The sequence below is a fragment of the Thalassophryne amazonica genome, chromosome 15 (assembly GCF_902500255.1).
Source record: "Thalassophryne amazonica chromosome 15, fThaAma1.1, whole genome shotgun sequence".
Lineage (NCBI taxonomy): Eukaryota > Metazoa > Chordata > Actinopteri > Batrachoidiformes > Batrachoididae > Thalassophryne > Thalassophryne amazonica.
In genome coordinates this window covers 42,055,238-42,074,542 of record NC_047117.1, presented here as the reverse complement: position 1 = coordinate 42,074,542, position 19,305 = coordinate 42,055,238, and the positions used below count along the sequence as shown (strand labels likewise).

Genomic DNA, 19,305 nt, shown 5'->3' with positions numbered 1-19,305 from the left:
TTATTTGTTTTATTTAATTTCCACTCTTTCTGTCTGTCATGTAAACTACAAGTTATGTGGTGGAAGTGACATCACACTGCCCAGCCAGCTCATTAATTTCACACTGTGCAGTGCTCATGTCCTCATGTGATCAGGTGAGTTGCAGTACACAGTTCCAGCTGTGCACTGCACTGGACAGCAATCACACTCCAAGACCCTCTGCCACACCTGAAAATTTTGGATTATGGGGTTTATGTGGGGGGGTCCGGCGCAGTCACACCCATGTGTAACGACACACTCGTGTGGCTCTTTTCATGTGACAATTTTCACAGACAGCTCCAATGTGGTCATCTGCACTCTGCTATCTTGCCAGGGGTGCGAATAGCCCCACCTTTTCTAAGTGACCAGTGAGTGGTGTTGGATGTTCATGTGTGGCACCTGGAATTTGGTGATTGAGTGGCATGCGATTCCTCCTTCATGCGCCAGACAGCTTCAATCGTGTTATGTGTGAAGGGGCCCATAAAAATAGATATTAAACCACCACCAACAATGGCTTGTGCTAAATTTTGCAAAATATAGCCTTTTCAGTGTGTACATCTATTTATTAAAGTATAAATTTGTATTTATTTCTTAAATCTGCACACAGAATGTATAGTGAAGTTGACATGACACATTATGTAAAAACTACACAACAGACCAAAAAACAAGCCCATAAGATAAAAGACCAGTACCTTTATTGAACAGATTTTGTAAGATGGTCCATATTTCATAGCACTGAAAGTAACACAAGAATGTGTTTAAATGTAGCTTGTTTATTTGACAGAGTTTCACTAGTTTGGACATCCAAAGACTGCAAACTGTGTCTCCAGTTCCTCTATGCCCACACAGACCGGCCTGTGTTCGTCAGTCTGACACTCTGCTTCTGTGGGCCAGTACTCAATCCATGTTCTCTCTCCGAGTACATACTGATATCTGTAAAGTGCAAAGCAGAGGAAGAATATGATCTTTATATCACCATTGCACGACAGTCTTAAAAGTCAAAATAAAATATAAAATCTGGATTTCATGTTTTTATCCATGCTTGAAGTACTGATTTGTACATTCCACATCCTGTTCATTTTGTTGTTTGTTTCTTTTTTAATGGGGCTGTGTTTCTCCGAAGATGTGTTGCTTAAATAATCCAATCAAATATGATTTGGCAATCAGCTGACCTCTTGCATCATCTAAAAGTGAATGGACTGTAAAAAGAAAGGATGGGCTGATTTCATCTGGAATGATGGAAAACAAAAATATAATTTCCAATGAGTCATGGCTTTTTTTCTGTAACTGGACTGCTCTCTAGGATAAGGTATGAACATCATACAGAAGTAGTTTTTTGTTGTTTGTTTTTCATTGAAAACAGGACAGGGAAGTGTTCTGACTACAACACTGTTCAATGCTTGCAGACAAGCAGGTGTCGGGTTGGTGCTGTGAAAGCCAGTGGCTTATAGGGCCTTTCTGGGTGAGGAAAGGTTTGCTGATCTTGACTTTGCAGTTGATGGTGTCATTTTTACCATACCATAACTGCAATACTTGAAAAGTTGAGTGAGGAATCATACTGTCTGGATTTGCAATTGTCCTGCATCAAAACTAAAATACAGATTAGAACAGATTAGATTTTCAATGACTTCCTGGACTCAGCCATCATACACTGTAAAAAATAAAAGTTGTTAACTTAAAAATGTAACACAATCAGCAGTGAAATGGTTTTAAGTTGTCTCAGCTTCAGGCCTGATAGTTGTGATGACTTGTTCTTCTAAGGCTTTGAGTTCAGATGAAAATTATCTTTTGATTGAACAACTGACCTATGTGATTAAAAATTTTAATGAGGCCCTTTGTTAAGGTGTCCGATTTGCGCAAGCTTTACCTACGTGGTGAACAATAAGCGGAGCGTAGTTTCACAATTATCTTTTCTTTATTAAACTTGAGCATGGCCGCTCTTCAGGACATGCTGAACTCAACTGCATAGGATGTGTGATTACATCACACGCTATATCACATCAATGAGACTGATTGGCTGAACCATATACATATTGATAACATTCCGTATCAAAATAAGAGCGTTACAGAATCACGTTTAACACCCCCACTCGCTCTTATCTCATCACATCACATAGAAAACAAAATAACTCATTAAACCTGAAGCAAAACATTTCATTACATTCAATTACCAAACATGTTTCTTGAAAAACCTCTCAACTTCAGCTTAGTAGCTCGCTTGGTCAAAACATCAGCAATCATTTGCTCAGTAGGACAATACTCCAAAATAAACCTTCCATTGTTTACATTTTCCCTTATGAAGTGGTACTTAATGTCAATAAACTTACACCGCTGTCTGTTCACTGGGTTCTTGGCCAATGCTATGACACCTTGATTGTCTTCGTACTCCTTTGTCTGTGCATATTGATAATTGTCAATACCACTAAGCAGTTGGTCTAGGTAAATGCCTTCCTGTCTGGCTGATGCTAAGGCCATATATTCTGCCTCACAGGTCGATAAAGCCACTGTTGGTTGTTTTCTTGTTTTCCAGGAAATCAAAGAGCTACCCTCATTTAGACTGGCACAATATCCTGACGTACTTCGCCTATCGGCTGAATCTGATGCCCAGTCAGCATCACTGTAGACTCTTAGGCCTAGTTTTCTGTGTCATTTCTCCTGAAGTACAGTCCCTTTTCCATTGTACCTTTGAGGTATCTGAACACATGTTTAACAGTGTTCCAGTGCTCAACAGTTGGTTCAGCAAAGTGCTGGGAGAGTTTACTGACCACAAAACTAATGTCTGGTCTAGTGCATGTGGACAAGTAAATTAAACTTCCTACTGCCTCCCTGTACTTTCTTGGCTCTTGCATTTTTTCTGCATTTTCTGTGTATTCAAGTTTTGGTTGACATGGTGTTTCTCTAGACTTGCAATCCTGCATCCCAAATCTGTCTAGAACCTTTTTCACAAATCTCTGCTGTGACATTTTCACTACACCATCTGTTTGTTCAAAATCAATCCCCAGGAAATGTTTCAGTTTTCCCATGTCTTTCATTTTAAACCTTTCAGTAACCATCCACTTCACATTTTTCATCACACTTTCATTGTTAGCAGCAATGATGAGATCATCAACCCAAATTATTAGGATTACTTTCTCACTGCTCCCCCTCTAGCTGCCACCTTATTGTGGTGGGGGAGTTTGCGTACCCGGATGATCCTAGGGGCTATGTTGTCGGGGGCTTTGGGTTCCCTGTAGGGTCTCCCAAGGCAAACAGGTCGTAGGTGACGGGTCAGACTAAGGGCAGTTCAGAACCTCCATGACCAGTAAAAGATCAAGGACCGAGATGTCGCCCGGTATGGCGGAGCCGGGGTCCCACCCTGGAGCCAGGCCTGGGGTTGGGGCTCGCGCGTGAGCGCCTGGTGGTCGGGCCTTAGCCCATGGGGCCTGGCTGGGCTCAGCCTGAAAGAGTGACGTGGGCCCGTCCTCCTGTGGGTTCACCACCTGCAGAGGGGGCCATGGGGGTCGGTGCAGAGAGGATTGGGTGGTGGTCGAGGGCGGGTGGCCCGGTGGCCCGGTCCATGCTCACAGCCCCTGGCTGTTGGGACGTGGAATGTCACCTCGCTAGGGGGGAAGGAGCCTGAGCTTGTGCGGGAGGTTGAGAGATACCGACTAGAGATAGTTGGGCTCACCTCCACGCACAGCTTGGGCTCTGGTACCCAACTCCTGGAGAGGGGCTGGATGCTTCATTTTTCTGGCGTCGCCCATGGGGAGAGGCGGAGAGCTGGGGTCGCATTGCTTATTGCTTCCCAGCTCAGTCGCCAAGTGTTGGAGTTCACTCCGGTGAACGAGAGGGTCGCGTCCCTATGCCTTCGGGTCGGGGACAGGTCTCTCACCGTTGTCCCGGCCTACGGGCCGAGCAGCAGTGCAGAGTACCCGACCTTCCTGGAGTCCCTGGGAGGGGTACTAGACAGCGCTCCGACTGAGGACTCCATTGTTCTCCTGGGGGATTTCAACGCCCACGTGGGCGGCGACAGTGAGACCTGGAGGGGGGTGATCAGGAAGCACGGCCTCCCCGATCTGAACCCGAGTGGTGTTCAGTTGTTGGACTTCTGTGCTAGTCACAGTTTGTCCACCACAAACACTATGTTCGAGCACAAGGGTGTCCATAAGTGTATGGGGTCCGGGGTCCTTTGCTCAGGGCTATCCGGTCCCTGTACGACCACAGCAGGAGCTTGGTTCGCATTGCCGGTAGTAAGTCCAACCTGTTTCCAGTGCACGTTGGCCTCCGCCAGGGCTGCCCTTTGTCTCCGGTTCTGTTCATTACTTTTATGGACAGAATTTCTAGGTGCAGCCAGGGTGTAGAGGGGGTCTGGTTTGGGAACCACAGAATCTCATCTCTGCTGTTTGCGGACAATGTGGTTCTGTTGGCTTCATCAAATCAGGACCTTCAGCATGCACTGGGGTGGTTTTCAGCCGAGTGTGAAGCGTCCGGGATGAAAATCAGCACCTCCAAATCCGAGGCCATGGTTCTCGACCGGAAAAAGGTGCTTTGCCCTCTTCAGGTCGGTGGAGTGTCCTTGCCTCAAGTGGAGGAGTTTAAGTATCTCGGGGTCTTGTTCACAAGTGAGGGACGGATGGAGTGTGAGATCGATAGACAGATCGGTGCAGCATCTGCAGTGATGCGGTCGCTGTATCGGACCGTCGTGGTGAAGAGAGAGCTGAGTAGGGGGACAAAGCTCTTGATTTACCGATCGATCTACGTTCCGATCCTCACCTATGGTCATGAGATTTGGCTCGTGACCGAAAGAACGAGATCGTGAGTACAAGCGGCCGAGATGAGTTTCCTCCGCAGGGTGGCTGGGCGGTCCCTTAGAGATAGGGTGAGGAGCTGGGTCACTCAGGAGGAGCTCGGAGTCGAGCCGCTGCTCCTCCACGTCGAAAGGAGTCAGTTGAGGTGGCTCGGGCATCTTTTCTGGATGCCCCCTGGACGCCTCGCTGGAGAGGTGTTCCGGGCACTTCCAACTGGGAGGAGGCCCCGGGGAAGACCCAGGACACCCTGGAGGGACTACATCTCTCGGCTGGCTTGGGAACGCCTTGGGGTTCCCCCGGAGGAGCTGGGGGAGGTGTGTGTGGATCGGGAGGTCTGGGCGGCTTTGCTTGAGCTGCTGCCCCTGCGAACCGACTCCGGATAAAGCGGAAGAAAATGGATGGATGGATGGACTTTCTCATTGTTTCTTTCCCATGTATACACACATGTATCAGCAGAGTTTTGCATGAAATCATTCTCAACCAAGCATGGGTGCAACATTGCATTCCAATTTCTCCCTGATTATTTCTGTAGCTTGTACACTAGTTTCTCATCCGTGTCTGATTTCTTCTCAAAACCCTCAGGTTGCTCCATATAAATTTCACAATCAATTGGAGCGTGCAAATAAGCTGTCTTAACATCCATCTGGTGTAAGACTAGGTCATCCTGGACTGCTTTTTGCATCACAACCCTCACACTCGTCATGTCAGCTGTGGGTGAGAATGTTTCGTCATAATCGGTACCTGGTTTCTGACTGTAGCCTTTTGCTACGAATCTTGCCTTGTATTTGTCAGACCCATCAATTTCTGTTTTCAGTGCATAAACCCATCTACCCCCCACTATCTGTTTGCCTGGTGGCAACTGGGTCAGGGTGAAGGCTTCGTTCTCCTCAAGAGATTGCATCTCCTCTCTCATAGCAGCTTTCCACTGCCTTGCTTTGGTTGACGCAATGGCGTCCTGGTAAGTATGAGGCACATTGCACACTGCCCTGTAACAAAAGTCCATGCAAGTGTTTAGATTGTCCTCTGTGTCACCTGTCTCATAGTCCTGTAGGTGAGCCGGTCTCCTTTTGGGTCTCCTTTTGGTGGGTTCTTTCTGTTTACAGTCTCTGTGACTTCACCTGGCTGTGTGCGTTCAGTCTTTTCAGGTGAAGCACCAACACCACCACTTTGAACACTCTGACCTTGTGCATTTTCAGGTTTCTCATCAACCCTCTCATCAGTGTTGTCAACCATGGTATGCATGTCCCCATAATCTTTTTCTGACTCAGCTGTCTGTGTACCCATTTCGTTTGTCGTCTTAGTTGTGAATTTCACCAATCTATGCTTTTGGACCTTCTCTGTGTCTGGGTAGTACACTAGGTACGCCGGGCTGTTTTTATCATAGCCTATGAAAACCCCTTGCTCACATCGAGATTCCATTTTGTCCTTCTCTTGCTTGTAAGCAAAACATGCAGATCCGAATTTCTGTAATTTGGACAGGTTGGGTACATTGCCTGTGAACAGCTCGTATGCTGTCTTCTTTGTGCGCCTATTGTAGCACCTATTCCTCACATATGCGGAGGTCTGAACAGCGTAGTTCCACAAGTTATCAGGTAACCCGCTTTCAATCAGTAGGCATCTGCTCATTTCATAGAGTGTTCTCCAACCTCTTACTGCAGTGCCGTTTTGGTGGGGCGAGTAAGGCGCAGACGTCTCGTGTCTAATCCTGTTTTTGGTTAACACTGTCTGAAAGTCGTGACATGTAAATTCATTGCCGTTATTTGAACGGATACACTTGACTTGCACGTAGGGGGCTATGTCTGCCAATAATTTTTCTGTGGCCCGGTCCATGCTCACAGCCCCTGGCTGTTGGGACGTGGAATGTCACCTCGCTAGGGGGGAAGGAGCCTGAGCTTGTGCGGGAGGTTGAGAGATACCGACTAGAGATAGTTGGGCTCACCTCCACGCACAGCTTGGGCTCTGGTACCCAACTCCTGGAGAGGGGCTGGATGCTTCATTTTTCTGGCGTCGCCCATGGGGAGAGGCGGAGAGCTGGGGTCGCATTGCTTATTGCTTCCCAGCTCAGTCGCCAAGTGTTGGAGTTCACTCCGGTGAACGAGAGGGTCGCGTCCCTATGCCTTCGGGTCGGGGACAGGTCTCTCACCGTTGTCCCGGCCTACGGGCCGAGCAGCAGTGCAGAGTACCCGACCTTCCTGGAGTCCCTGGGAGGGGTACTAGACAGCGCTCCGACTGAGGACTCCATTGTTCTCCTGGGGGATTTCAACGCCCACGTGGGCGGCGACAGTGAGACCTGGAGGGGGGTGATCAGGAAGCACGGCCTCCCCGATCTGAACCCGAGTGGTGTTCAGTTGTTGGACTTCTGTGCTAGTCACAGTTTGTCCACCACAAACACTATGTTCGAGCACAAGGGTGTCCATAAGTGTATGGGGTCCGGGGTCCTTTGCTCAGGGCTATCCGGTCCCTGTACGACCACAGCAGGAGCTTGGTTCGCATTGCCGGTAGTAAGTCCAACCTGTTTCCAGTGCACGTTGGCCTCCGCCAGGGCTGCCCTTTGTCTCCGGTTCTGTTCATTACTTTTATGGACAGAATTTCTAGGTGCAGCCAGGGTGTAGAGGGGGTCTGGTTTGGGAACCACAGAATCTCATCTCTGCTGTTTGCGGACAATGTGGTTCTGTTGGCTTCATCAAATCAGGACCTTCAGCATGCACTGGGGTGGTTTTCAGCCGAGTGTGAAGCGTCCGGGATGAAAATCAGCACCTCCAAATCCGAGGCCATGGTTCTCGACCGGAAAAAGGTGCTTTGCCCTCTTCAGGTCGGTGGAGTGTCCTTGCCTCAAGTGGAGGAGTTTAAGTATCTCGGGGTCTTGTTCACAAGTGAGGGACGGATGGAGTGTGAGATCGATAGACAGATCGGTGCAGCATCTGCAGTGATGCGGTCGCTGTATCGGACTGTCGTGGTGAAGAGAGAGCTGAGTAGGGGGACAAAGCTCTTGATTTACCGATCGATCTACGTTCCGATCCTCACCTATGGTCATGAGATTTGGCTCGTGACCGAAAGAACGAGATCGTGAGTACAAGCGGCCGAGATGAGTTTCCTCCGCAGGGTGGCTGGGCGGTCCCTTAGAGATAGGGTGAGGAGCTGGGTCACTCAGGAGGAGCTCGGAGTCGAGCCGCTGCTCCTCCACGTCGAAAGGAGTCAGTTGAGGTGGCTCGGGCATCTTTTCTGGATGCCCCCTGGACGCCTCGCTGGAGAGGTGTTCCGGGCACTTCCAACTGGGAGGAGGCCCCGGGGAAGACCCAGGACACCCTGGAGGGACTACATCTCTCAGCTGGCTTGGGAACGCCTTGGGGTTCCCCCGGAGGAGCTGGGGGAGGTGTGTGTGGATCGGGAGGTCTGGGCGGCTTTGCTTGAGCTGCTGCCCCTGCGAACCGACTCCGGATAAAGCGGAAGAAAATGGATGGATGGATGGACTTTCTCATTGTTTCTTTCCCATGTATACACACATGTATCAGCAGAGTTTTGCATGAAATCATTCTCAACCAAGCATGGGTGCAACATTGCATTCCAATTTCTCCCTGATTATTTCTGTAGCTTGTACACTAGTTTCTCATCCGTGTCTGATTTCTTCTCAAAACCCTCAGGTTGCTCCATATAAATTTCACAATCAATTGGAGCGTGCAAATAAGCTGTCTTAACATCCATCTGGTGTAAGACTAGGTCATCCTGGACTGCTTTTTGCATCACAACCCTCACACTCGTCATGTCAGCTGTGGGTGAGAATGTTTCGTCATAATCGGTACCTGGTTTCTGACTGTAGCCTTTTGCTACGAATCTTGCCTTGTATTTGTCAGACCCATCAATTTCTGTTTTCAGTGCATAAACCCATCTACCCCCCACTATCTGTTTGCCTGGTGGCAACTGGGTCAGGGTGAAGGCTTCGTTCTCCTCAAGAGATTGCATCTCCTCTCTCATAGCAGCTTTCCACTGCCTTGCTTTGGTTGACGCAATGGCGTCCTGGTAAGTATGAGGCACATTGCACACTGCCCTGTAACAAAAGTCCATGCAAGTGTTTAGATTGTCCTCTGTGTCACCTGTCTCATAGTCCTGTAGGTGAGCCGGTCTCCTTTTGGGTCTCCTTTTGGTGGGTTCTTTCTGTTTACAGTCTCTGTGACTTCACCTGGCTGTGTGCGTTCAGTCTTTTCAGGTGAAGCACCAACACCACCACTTTGAACACTCTGACCTTGTGCATTTTCAGGTTTCTCATCAACCCTCTCATCAGTGTTGTCAACCATGGTATGCATGTCCCCATAATCTTTTTCTGACTCAGCTGTCTGTGTACCCATTTCGTTTGTCGTCTTAGTTGTGAATTTCACCAATCTATGCTTTTGGACCTTCTCTGTGTCTGGGTAGTACACTAGGTACGCCGGGCTGTTTTTATCATAGCCTATGAAAACCCCTTGCTCACATCGAGATTCCATTTTGTCCTTCTCTTGCTTGTAAGCAAAACATGCAGATCCGAATTTCTGTAATTTGGACAGGTTGGGTACATTGCCTGTGAACAGCTCGTATGCTGTCTTCTTTGTGCGCCTATTGTAGCACCTATTCCTCACATATGCGGAGGTCTGAACAGCGTAGTTCCACAAGTTATCAGGTAACCCGCTTTCAATCAGTAGGCATCTGCTCATTTCATAGAGTGTTCTCCAACCTCTTACTGCAGTGCCGTTTTGGTGGGGCGAGTAAGGCGCAGACGTCTCGTGTCTAATCCTGTTTTTGGTTAACACTGTCTGAAAGTCGTGACATGTAAATTCATTGCCGTTATTTGAACGGATACACTTGACTTGCACGTAGGGGGCTATGTCTGCCAATAATTTTTCTGTGGCCTTGACTGTGTCACTCTTGGACCTGAGAAAGTACATGAGCATAGTGCCTAAATAATCATCCGTAAAGGACTGCACATATCGGTGCCCTTCCATGCTCGGAGTATGCATTGGGGCCTGCTAAATCAGTGTGTCCTAGCTCTAGGGGCTTCTTTGCTTTCCTATCTGGCTCCCTATTTCGTGTCTGTGTGAATTTTCCTTGTGTGCACACCTCACATGACTGATTCAACCCAGATGAACCTCCCTTAATCTCCATGCCCTTCACCACACCTTGTAAATTTTTCACATCCTCATAATTACAATGACCCAATATCTGATGCCAGGTCTGTACATCATGACACACTTTACATTGGTCAGCATCATTCTCAACAGTTGGTAAGTAATACAAGTTACCACTCTCATGTATGTCAAACCTGCGACCGTCTTTGGTGAGTATGCGACTGTCCCCTTTCTTGAAGATCACCGTCGCGCCTCTGTTGGTTGCTTGTGACACTGAGAAGATGTCGTGTGGATATGAAGGCATGTAGAGTGCATCCTGTAGCTGCGCTCTGTGTTGCTTTCCAGCGCTGTCTAGCAGGTGGATCACCGCGGTTCCTCTCTGTTGCGCCATCCCGCTGCACTTGCTTCCATCCGCTAACTCCACGGAGTGGGTGCTTGGCTGGAACGAGTGGTCGAAGCTCTCAAACTTGTTGATGTCGTTCAAGACATGGGAAGTTGCTCCCGCGTCCACCATAATCCCCTTCATCTTTACGTTGCCCGGTGGTCTCTCTCTCTGGACGTACTTGGCCATGAAGAGGGAATCGTGGTCTCTATCTTGCTTCTCCATGAATTTCCTGGCGCCATCTTGCCCATGCCTTTTCTTGCAGAGTGACTCTGCATGCGTGGCCTTCTTGCAGTAACCGCACCACACTGTCCTGTAGCATTTTCGCGCCCTGTGCCCCTTTGTTCCACACTTGTAGCACGTAATGTCTGCATCTTCATCTTTTCTGCTACTTTCTGGTTTGCTTTGGCCTTTGCCCTGTCTTGCATGCGTCTTCATCACATTATCTGTACTCGGTTCTGTTTCATTTTCTCCGACTCTTCATAAACTCGCAGCCTTCTCTTGAAGTCGGCGAATGTGACATTTTCTTCATTCTGTCACATGCACAGCTAGCAGCTTAAACGAGTCTGGTAGCCCACCTAGTACCATGGCCACAATCAGTCCATCACTGAGGGTTTCCCCTGCTTCTCTTAATGCTGTAATGATGTTCTCTGCCCTTATCAAATAGTCTGTAACAGTCTCTTTTCCCTCCATTCGTAATTTTGTCAGCGATGTGTACATGTTAATGATTCTCAGTTTGCTTTTCCCGGCGTAATGTTCTCTCAATATCTTTAGTGCTTTTCTGCCATCTTCAGCAGCCTCGTGTCTGATTAGCAAAAGGCTTTTGTTGTCTGATTAGCCTTACCAGTTCGGCATAGCAGTCTGTATTCTTTCACCAGTCATCGTTGTTTGGCTGAGCTGGTTCTTCTAATATTGTCCCTTTTAGCTTCAGGATGTGTAGGCAACTTAAAAACCGTGTTTCCCACAGGTCGTATTTCTCCTCGGACCCGTCGAACAGCAGCTGTGGTGCTGGAATTCCAGTGGCTCGGCTAGCCATCTTTTACTGTGACCCCGCCAATTTTACTTCTCAGCTCCAAACTTTACTTTATCGCATAATACGTCACACTTAACTAACTTACTACTCACGCTTGCTCATCTTCAGCCCTGGGCCCATAACCTATTAAGGTGTCCGACTTGCGCAGACTTTACCTACGTGGTGAATAATAAGCGGAGCGGTTTCACAATTATCTTTTCTTTATTAAACTTGAGCATGGCCGCTGTTCAGGACATGCTGAACTCAACTGCATAGGATGCGTGATTACATCACACTCTACATCACATCAATGAGACTGATTGGCTGAACCATATACATATTGATAACAGTCCGTATCAAAATAAGAGTGTTACAGAATCACGTTTAACACCCTTCATATTTTTCTATGAAGAAAAACCCTAATCTTGATGCCAAGAGAGTATTTACCATTATGCGGAAGTCACCCTTTGAAAAGCGGCTTGATAGCATAGCATATAACTTTAGCAATTGTTCATTTCTGGAAACAAGCACCAAAATGGGCAGACAAACTCCTTTGACATTACTGTACTCTTTTATAAAAGCATGTTAGCCACCTACATTTTCAATGGGCAGCCAGGTAGGAGTCAACTGAAGAATTACAAAGGGGGTCAAAATTTACAAATTCTTCAGTCATATTGAAAATTATATCATATTATTTGTCTGATCACAAAAATTCCAAAACGGTATAGTTTGGACTATCTGTGACTGAATGTTATCTGTGACTGAATGTTATGGAGTTATGGGGTTACAAACAGCAAGAATGGTGACAAAGGTCAATTTCAGTTTGTACAGGGGTCAAAAGTTAAAGTTGCTATAATTTTGGTAAAAAGTGATGCAAATTATTGGTTGAGTTAATAGGGTTTTAAAAAAGGAATAGTTTGCACCATGTGTCATGATTAGTTATCATGTTACAGGGTAACATATGTCACATGTCATAGAATTCAATGGAGTTGACCTTGTTTGACCTTTACTTTGGAGAACAAGCATTCAACACAGTCAAAACTATTCCATTTATTAATCCTATTCGCACAACCAATAATTTGTACCACTTTTTTTTATGCCAAAATTGGAGCAACTTTAAGGGCCCCTTCAAACATAGTGCGAATTTGGTTGAATTGCGCATTAAGTGCACATGAAGCAGGAATTGTATGCAAGCCGTGTAATTTCGTAGCTGCTTTCAACTCTTTCAACTGTTGCTACAACTATTTTCGCACACCAGCGGCTGAAAGACAGAGTGTGCGCTGTGCGAATCCATCGAACCCTCTCACGGCAGGTGTCGGCCAAATTCCAATTGACACGCACAAACATCTAACACTGCTCGTTTGGCACTTAGAAAATGTGTGGCCATTTGCACTCTTGGCACGACAACAGACTGCAGACAATCACTGTCGTACTCACAGTGAAATTTGTCTAAGTTCTGCAAACACACACTGACACATGGGTGTGTGCGCTCCACTGACAAGAACTGTAGCTGCTGACAGAAGCAGCAGATCTGTGGATCTGGACATCCCAGCTGGGCAACACCTACTGTATTTGGACAGTCATGGACTAACAACTGTCCACTGTGAGGGGCATGTGTCTGATTGCTGTACTTATGTGGATATAAATAAAAACATATATCGCCGTGGGGACAAGCTGCAGCGAGTGACACTGACAGCCTGCCAGGTGAAACAGACTGTCAGATCGGAACATGCTGCAGGTGATCTGACCATCACACCTACCCACGTGAGCTCTGTTCCACATGATGCGGTGTCTGTGCTGCGGCGCACCGTCCACAAGACGCTTTTCGGGCTGAACACACACATGGGGCGACTGGACGCACCAGACTAGTAGATATGGGCATGATCAGAGCACACTGCTTCTCATTCATGTCATTTCATGACTGTATATCAGTGACCATGGGTCATCTAGGGAGGAACATACAGATCATATTTGTATTGCTCGCCTGATAAATGCAGTGTTTTTATATGGGTGTGTGATTTTATTTTATTTTTTGTAATACTTCCATGTTCTTCTTGATATGAGGCAGGTTCCCGCAGGTTTCAAAAGACAGCTTTGTAGCTCAGTGGCAAAGTTTCTGAATGGCAAACAGAGCTCAACCTGTTTTGTGTTGTTTCGCCGTAATCAACCAGACTTCGCACTATGTGTGAAGGGGCCCTAACGTTTGACCCCTGTACAAGCTGAAATTGACCATTGTCACCATTCTTGCTGTTTTTACCCCATAACTCTACCTGTCAGTCATAGATGGTCCAAACTATACCTTTCTGGAATCTTTGTGATCAGACAAATAATATGGTATAGTTTTCAATATGATAGGAGCATTTTTAAACTTTGACCCTGTGTAATTATTCAGTTGACCAATTTAGGTGGCTTAAAATGCTTTTACAAAAGAATAATTTCTAAGAAGTATTTGTGCCAAATTTGGTGCTTGTTTCATCATTTGAAAGGTTCCTCTGTAAATATTCTGTTATCTACTTCACTAGACTGTGATTCATCCCTTGCAAGCAGTGTTGCCACAGTTACTTTGAAAAAGTAACTGATTACTGATTTCTCTTGGAAAAAGCAACTTAGTTACTCTACTGATTACTCAGTTTTAAAAGTAAGTTTAAGTTTTTAAAAGTAAAGTTATCCTACTAGTTACTTTATTAGTTACTTTCAACAGCTGCCGACAACCCCCCACCCGCCACCTCAACATGAAAATAACTTGTTTTGCCAATACTCACTTTATAGTCACCCTTTCTTGACTTCAATGAACACAAAACAATGAAAACAAAATAAATACATCTTTTCTTGACCTCATATTTAACTGTTGACAGCACTGTAACAGTAAAACGTACAATTTCTAACCAACATTGTTTACAAATAAATTATTAATATGCATATGCAGCAGACATCAACGAATGAAGCTCTTCAGCATCTCACCATGTCATTTAGGTCCTTCAAACCTTTTCGAATAAATTCTTCAGGGGACCATTGGCATGGTTAAAACCTTTCACCTTCTGGGGAAGTCAGACACCCCGCCTTTTTAAGCATTTTTCGTGGAAGCTTATCACCATCGAACCCCACCATGTCATCTAGTTCTTTCAGACTTTTTTTGAGCAAATGGTTTCTTGGGAGCATTTGCATGGATAAAACCTTTCAGCCATTTTTCCTTTTTTTTTGCCTTTTAGCTGACCCCCCTAATTACAGCCCTCTTAACACCCCGCCACTTTAAGCATTTTTTTAAATGTAGATGTAAATTAATATTCAAAGTTTTCAGCTAGCTGACAGTAGGGCTGTACAATATGGCCAAATTATCATATCTCAATATTGTTTATATACAATATGACTATGATTTGACACAAAGTGCAGCAACAGTGAAAATTACACATTGTTAAACAAAACAGTAATAATACCACACTCATTTAGCACTCATCATAAGGTTAGGGTAAAAAGTATTGGAACACTTGGTATTTCACACATTTTAATTTGTTTATGCCATTTCAAATACAAGAAAAACAAAATAAATACATAAATAAATAAATAATAAAAAATTATAAAATTATCTTCCTCAAACTCAAACTGAAAGCAAATCTCTAAAATTTGATAAAAAATAATAATCAGTTTTATTGCCAGTTTTCTTCAGACAAGCCAGGGGATGGAAACATGAACATTTCGAAGTTACTGAATATGTCTTGGACTTGATTTACATCAATTATGAAGAAATATAAAAGTTTCTTTCACCAAACATCAAATCTAGGCTTTCATCTCAAATGTACTTTCTGTCAAATTGTAGCTGAACATTCAGGTCTTCTTTTTAAGAAAATCCTTCTCTATACCACTTCATCAGGAAGCTGGATTTTATAATTTTAATGAATTTATATATCAAGTTGTACAGATTTGCTTTCAGTTTGAGGTTAAAGAAGATAATTTTAGAAAAAAAATGTATTTGAAATGGAATAAGCAAATTAAAATGTGTGAAATACCAAGTGTTCCAATACTTGTTTCGCATTGTTTCGCAGTAATCGACCAAACTTCACACTATGTGTGAAGAGGCCCTAACTTTTAACTCCTGTACAAGCTGAAATTGACCTTTGTCACCATAACATTCAGTCATAGATAGTCCAAAATATACCTTTTTAGAACATTTATGATCAGACAAGTAATGTGATGTAGTTTTCAATTTGATTGCAGCATTTTTAAATTTTCACCCCTGTCTAATTCTTCAATTGACCCCTACCTGGCTGCCTATTGAACATTCCAGTCGCCAGTCAGTTTTGTAGAAAGTGTAATGTCTAAGGTGTATTTGTGCTAAATTTGATGCTTGTATCACCATTTGAAGGATTGTTTCTGTTATCTGCTGCACTAATAATCCCACAGAGCATGAATCAGCTGCTGTCTGTTAGCTTAAATATGTGTATATCAGGCAACCTGAATTAAAGGACAAGTGCTGCTTTTAACAACATGGACCTCATTTCTGGCCTAAAATACAGTTGTTTACTCACCTATATGTTTGTTGTTAGAAGTACATAGTTCAAACGACGTGATCAGTTCAAATCTGAGGCAAACATTTTTCTTCTTCTACTAAAGTGGACTGGAACTTACTGGACAGGAGGAACCTGCAGTCTATGTGACTCACTACTGATTTCAAAATACAGCTCTTTCTACCAGACGTGCGGTGCTGTGACATGTCAATCATCTGTGTCAAATCACATTTCAGGGGAGACCAGTGAAACCCTGGCCTCCACCCTAGCTCCACCCATGCCAGGAAGTGTTTGACATTTGACATTTCCTGTTTCACTTTGGCTTAATAATTTGGCATTTCCTGTTTGAGTGTGAGCTTGCCACTGAGTTCCCGTGAGATTCCATGGGATCTCGTCTGTCAGTCCAGTCCAGGAAGTGTCAATCCAGGAAATGTTTGACATTTGACATTTCCTGTTTGACTGTGGCTTAAGAATTTGGCACTTCCTGTTTGGGCCACAGTGTACCATGAGTGAGCTTTGTGCCCTGTTAGCCCTAATAGGGCTATAAGCCCTATTATTATTGTAAGTAGTATTAGTAGTAGTAATAGTATGAAAAAATGTCTTCAAAAGTTGACCTTGGGGAGTTGTGGGTTGTGTGCCCACCCATGCCCCCTTCCATTAGTCTCTGGCTTGCTGTTTGAGCAGAAGAATGGATAACATTCTATTCATGCAGAAAACACAACCAGATTGACAGGTAAGAAAATTTTAGCAGCGTTTTTTATGTCATGATGCCAACAGAAAAAAAACAGCTGCATTTTGGTGGAAAAAAAAATGAGCACAGAGTTTTAAGTAAAGGAAAATAAGCGTAAACATGTCTTTGTAAAGTCAAAGCTCTGAGCTCTTTGAGAGAAAATTGTTTTTCAACTCAGAGCTGCTGCACAGCAGAGGAAAAGCTCGCAGCTCGCTGAAAGTGGGCGAAGTGGGCAGTTCTACCGAACGTCGACCTCCTCCTGCTCATGGCCTGGTTTTAATGCTGCGATCGGCCCAGTAATAGTAACGCACAGTGACTTGGAGAAGTAGACTTGGACTTGGAGAAGCCCAAATTTATATAGCTGTATATAAAAAAAATGTTTTATGTGTGTTTTTGCCTTTAAGTAGATGGTAAATAATGTTGAGATTATTAATTTCACTTTTGCACAAAAACTAGATAGTAATATTGGGTATTCTGGTAATGACTTTATGTTATAATGTTAGAATAATAATGATGGTATGTTGCAAATTTGCGACAACAGGCATACAGGTCAATTCGGTAAGTTGCATATTTGAGTCAGAGATTGTAGCATATATGCGACGATGGGCGTTAAGGGGTTAATCTGATTACTGATTTGGCACAATTAATACATTAGATTATTTGTTCCTGAAAACAGTGGTCAGATAACACGTTAGGGTAAGTACATTGACTATTTTATTTTAACTCTATTGGGGTGGTGTACAGAAAAAAATGGTCATGTTCCAAATACTTGTAGTATGTGGACTTACTGTAAATCAAGAAACAAAAATGGTAACTATAGCTTTCAGAACACACATTGACTCACGTTTGATGTTGGTCGTCTCGATGAGTGTCTTTAGCTGCCCCCATGACGAGGTAGGTTTTGCCTGTTTCCAGTCCTAAAGCCTCTCTGCAGTGGGGGTAACTGAGGAAATCCCTGAGTTTATCCTTTGGAACTTTATCAAAACTTCCTGTAGTTTAAAGATAGCAAAATAAACACAAAATACTTTAACATAATTCAGTTGACAACAGGTAAAAATATCCCATATTCAAATCTATGTAAACACAGAAAGTCGATACAATAAAATATCACATTTCATAAAAGTATGATGAGTAAATCGCAAAAGAACTGTCAACACATTGTGATGTTTGTCACTACAATAAAATACTCCATGTAGCAAAGTATGAGGGCACAGGAGCAACACAACAGACTGTGGCCCTATCCATGAGTCATGCAGAGACTAACCCAACACACCAACATTCTTGAACTGGCAGAGGAGGATATGTCCAGAAGCCATTCCCTCCAGTAAGGCTGCAGCTGTACAATTCCTGTATGAATCATTGTTTCAGGATTGAGGTATGTTTCAAATCACAGTAGGATCCTGCCATTTTTACTCTTACAGGTATAACACAATATACGACTTGCACAAAATTAAACCATGAAATATTATCATTTAAAACATTTTTAAAATTGAAAACTGGCAGTATTCAAAACATGAATATTCTGAAATTTTTACAGAGCACGTAAATACCTCTAGACCTCAGAGGTCTTAAGGTATTTTCTTAATTTCTCCATTCTTTCAGTAATTCCCCTTTGAAGGTACTTTATGTTTGTATAATGCCCATGTGTTGTATATCAGAATGTTCGGAAGGATCTCAGCTTTCTGAATATATGTCACAACATTGCATGAAACACTGTATCGAGAAAAAAAAATAACTACCTACTATCTACAATCTAACTAAATATCAACAAAATTTTATCCATTTTTCTAAAAGTCTTCAAACTTGTATTGAAAACACACCTTTATTCATGTGGACAAACTCTTTTTGTGCCATGAATGTGTCAAACAAAGTCTTTGGCTCACAAAAATAGGGTGAAGACTATAGTAGATAATTGAAAAATAAATCTTCAACATGAAAACATGTAATTTATTCAGTATACTGAATAAATATACTGATGAATGATGAAGGCGCTAATTGACAATGCTAAAGCCCCTGTCATACATAGCAAGAATATGCAGAAACCAGCCCGACACAGAAAATATTGCCATAATCGGATGCAGTTGGGAGGGAAAGAGGTGTGGTCAGCAGTGTCAGAGCGCATCCAGATGACCTCATCCACGCCTGCACGATGAAATCCAAAGCGCATGTAGACAGCAGGTAGATGATACAGACTGCTGTCAGACGGCCATAAAAGACACTGAAGACTACCTGATGTCCAGATGTCTGGATGGCAAACACAGGACCAGAGTGGGAGCTGTTCATCCCTTTGCACTTTGGACACCGGAGTGCAACCAATGTATGGACCAGACTCACGCCATATGTGTCAAAGCCAGCATGTGCGCATGGCGTGTGTGTGCACAGAGGGTGCACATGTGTGCCATTGCCAATTACTGTACACTGCTGCCAGTGAGCCATGCTGTTGCATGTATCAGACGCAGCCTTTCCAGGGAACATTAATGTTTTTTTTGTGTGTTTTGGCTCACTTCAGCAGCACAACACAAGTCACATGGGATTTATTTTTGCGTGGTTGATTCTATCTCTGACAGAAGTAGAAGGTGATCAAGTAATAATTTGTAAATTACAGCGATGAGATCCCTTCAGCTCTGAGCCTGACACGTGCAATGACGCACTACTGCACATGACACCACAGAGAGGTGCAGCTGTCGTGGTATATGCAGATATGATGGAGACAATAGTTCACATTATTTACGTCGCCCATGGGAAGGAATGGACAAATATCTGTACACAACTGTACAA

General features: G+C 44.2%; 1 protein-coding gene across 1 annotated transcript in view; it reads right to left on the bottom strand.

Moving 5' to 3' along the window:
- Positions 1 to 789: 789 nt before the first annotated feature.
- c3a.1 (complement component c3a, duplicate 1) overlaps positions 790 to 19,305 on the bottom strand; it is a 259,058-nt gene continuing 240,542 nt past the window's right edge. The window contains exons 42-43 of the mRNA XM_034189134.1: positions 17,372 to 17,516; positions 790 to 951 (exon numbers count right to left, since the gene is read on the bottom strand). Coding sequence (XP_034045025.1) covers positions 810 to 951; positions 17,372 to 17,516 — 287 coding nt within the window. The 3' untranslated portion in view covers positions 790 to 809. The remainder of the gene's footprint in view (positions 952 to 17,371; positions 17,517 to 19,305) is intronic.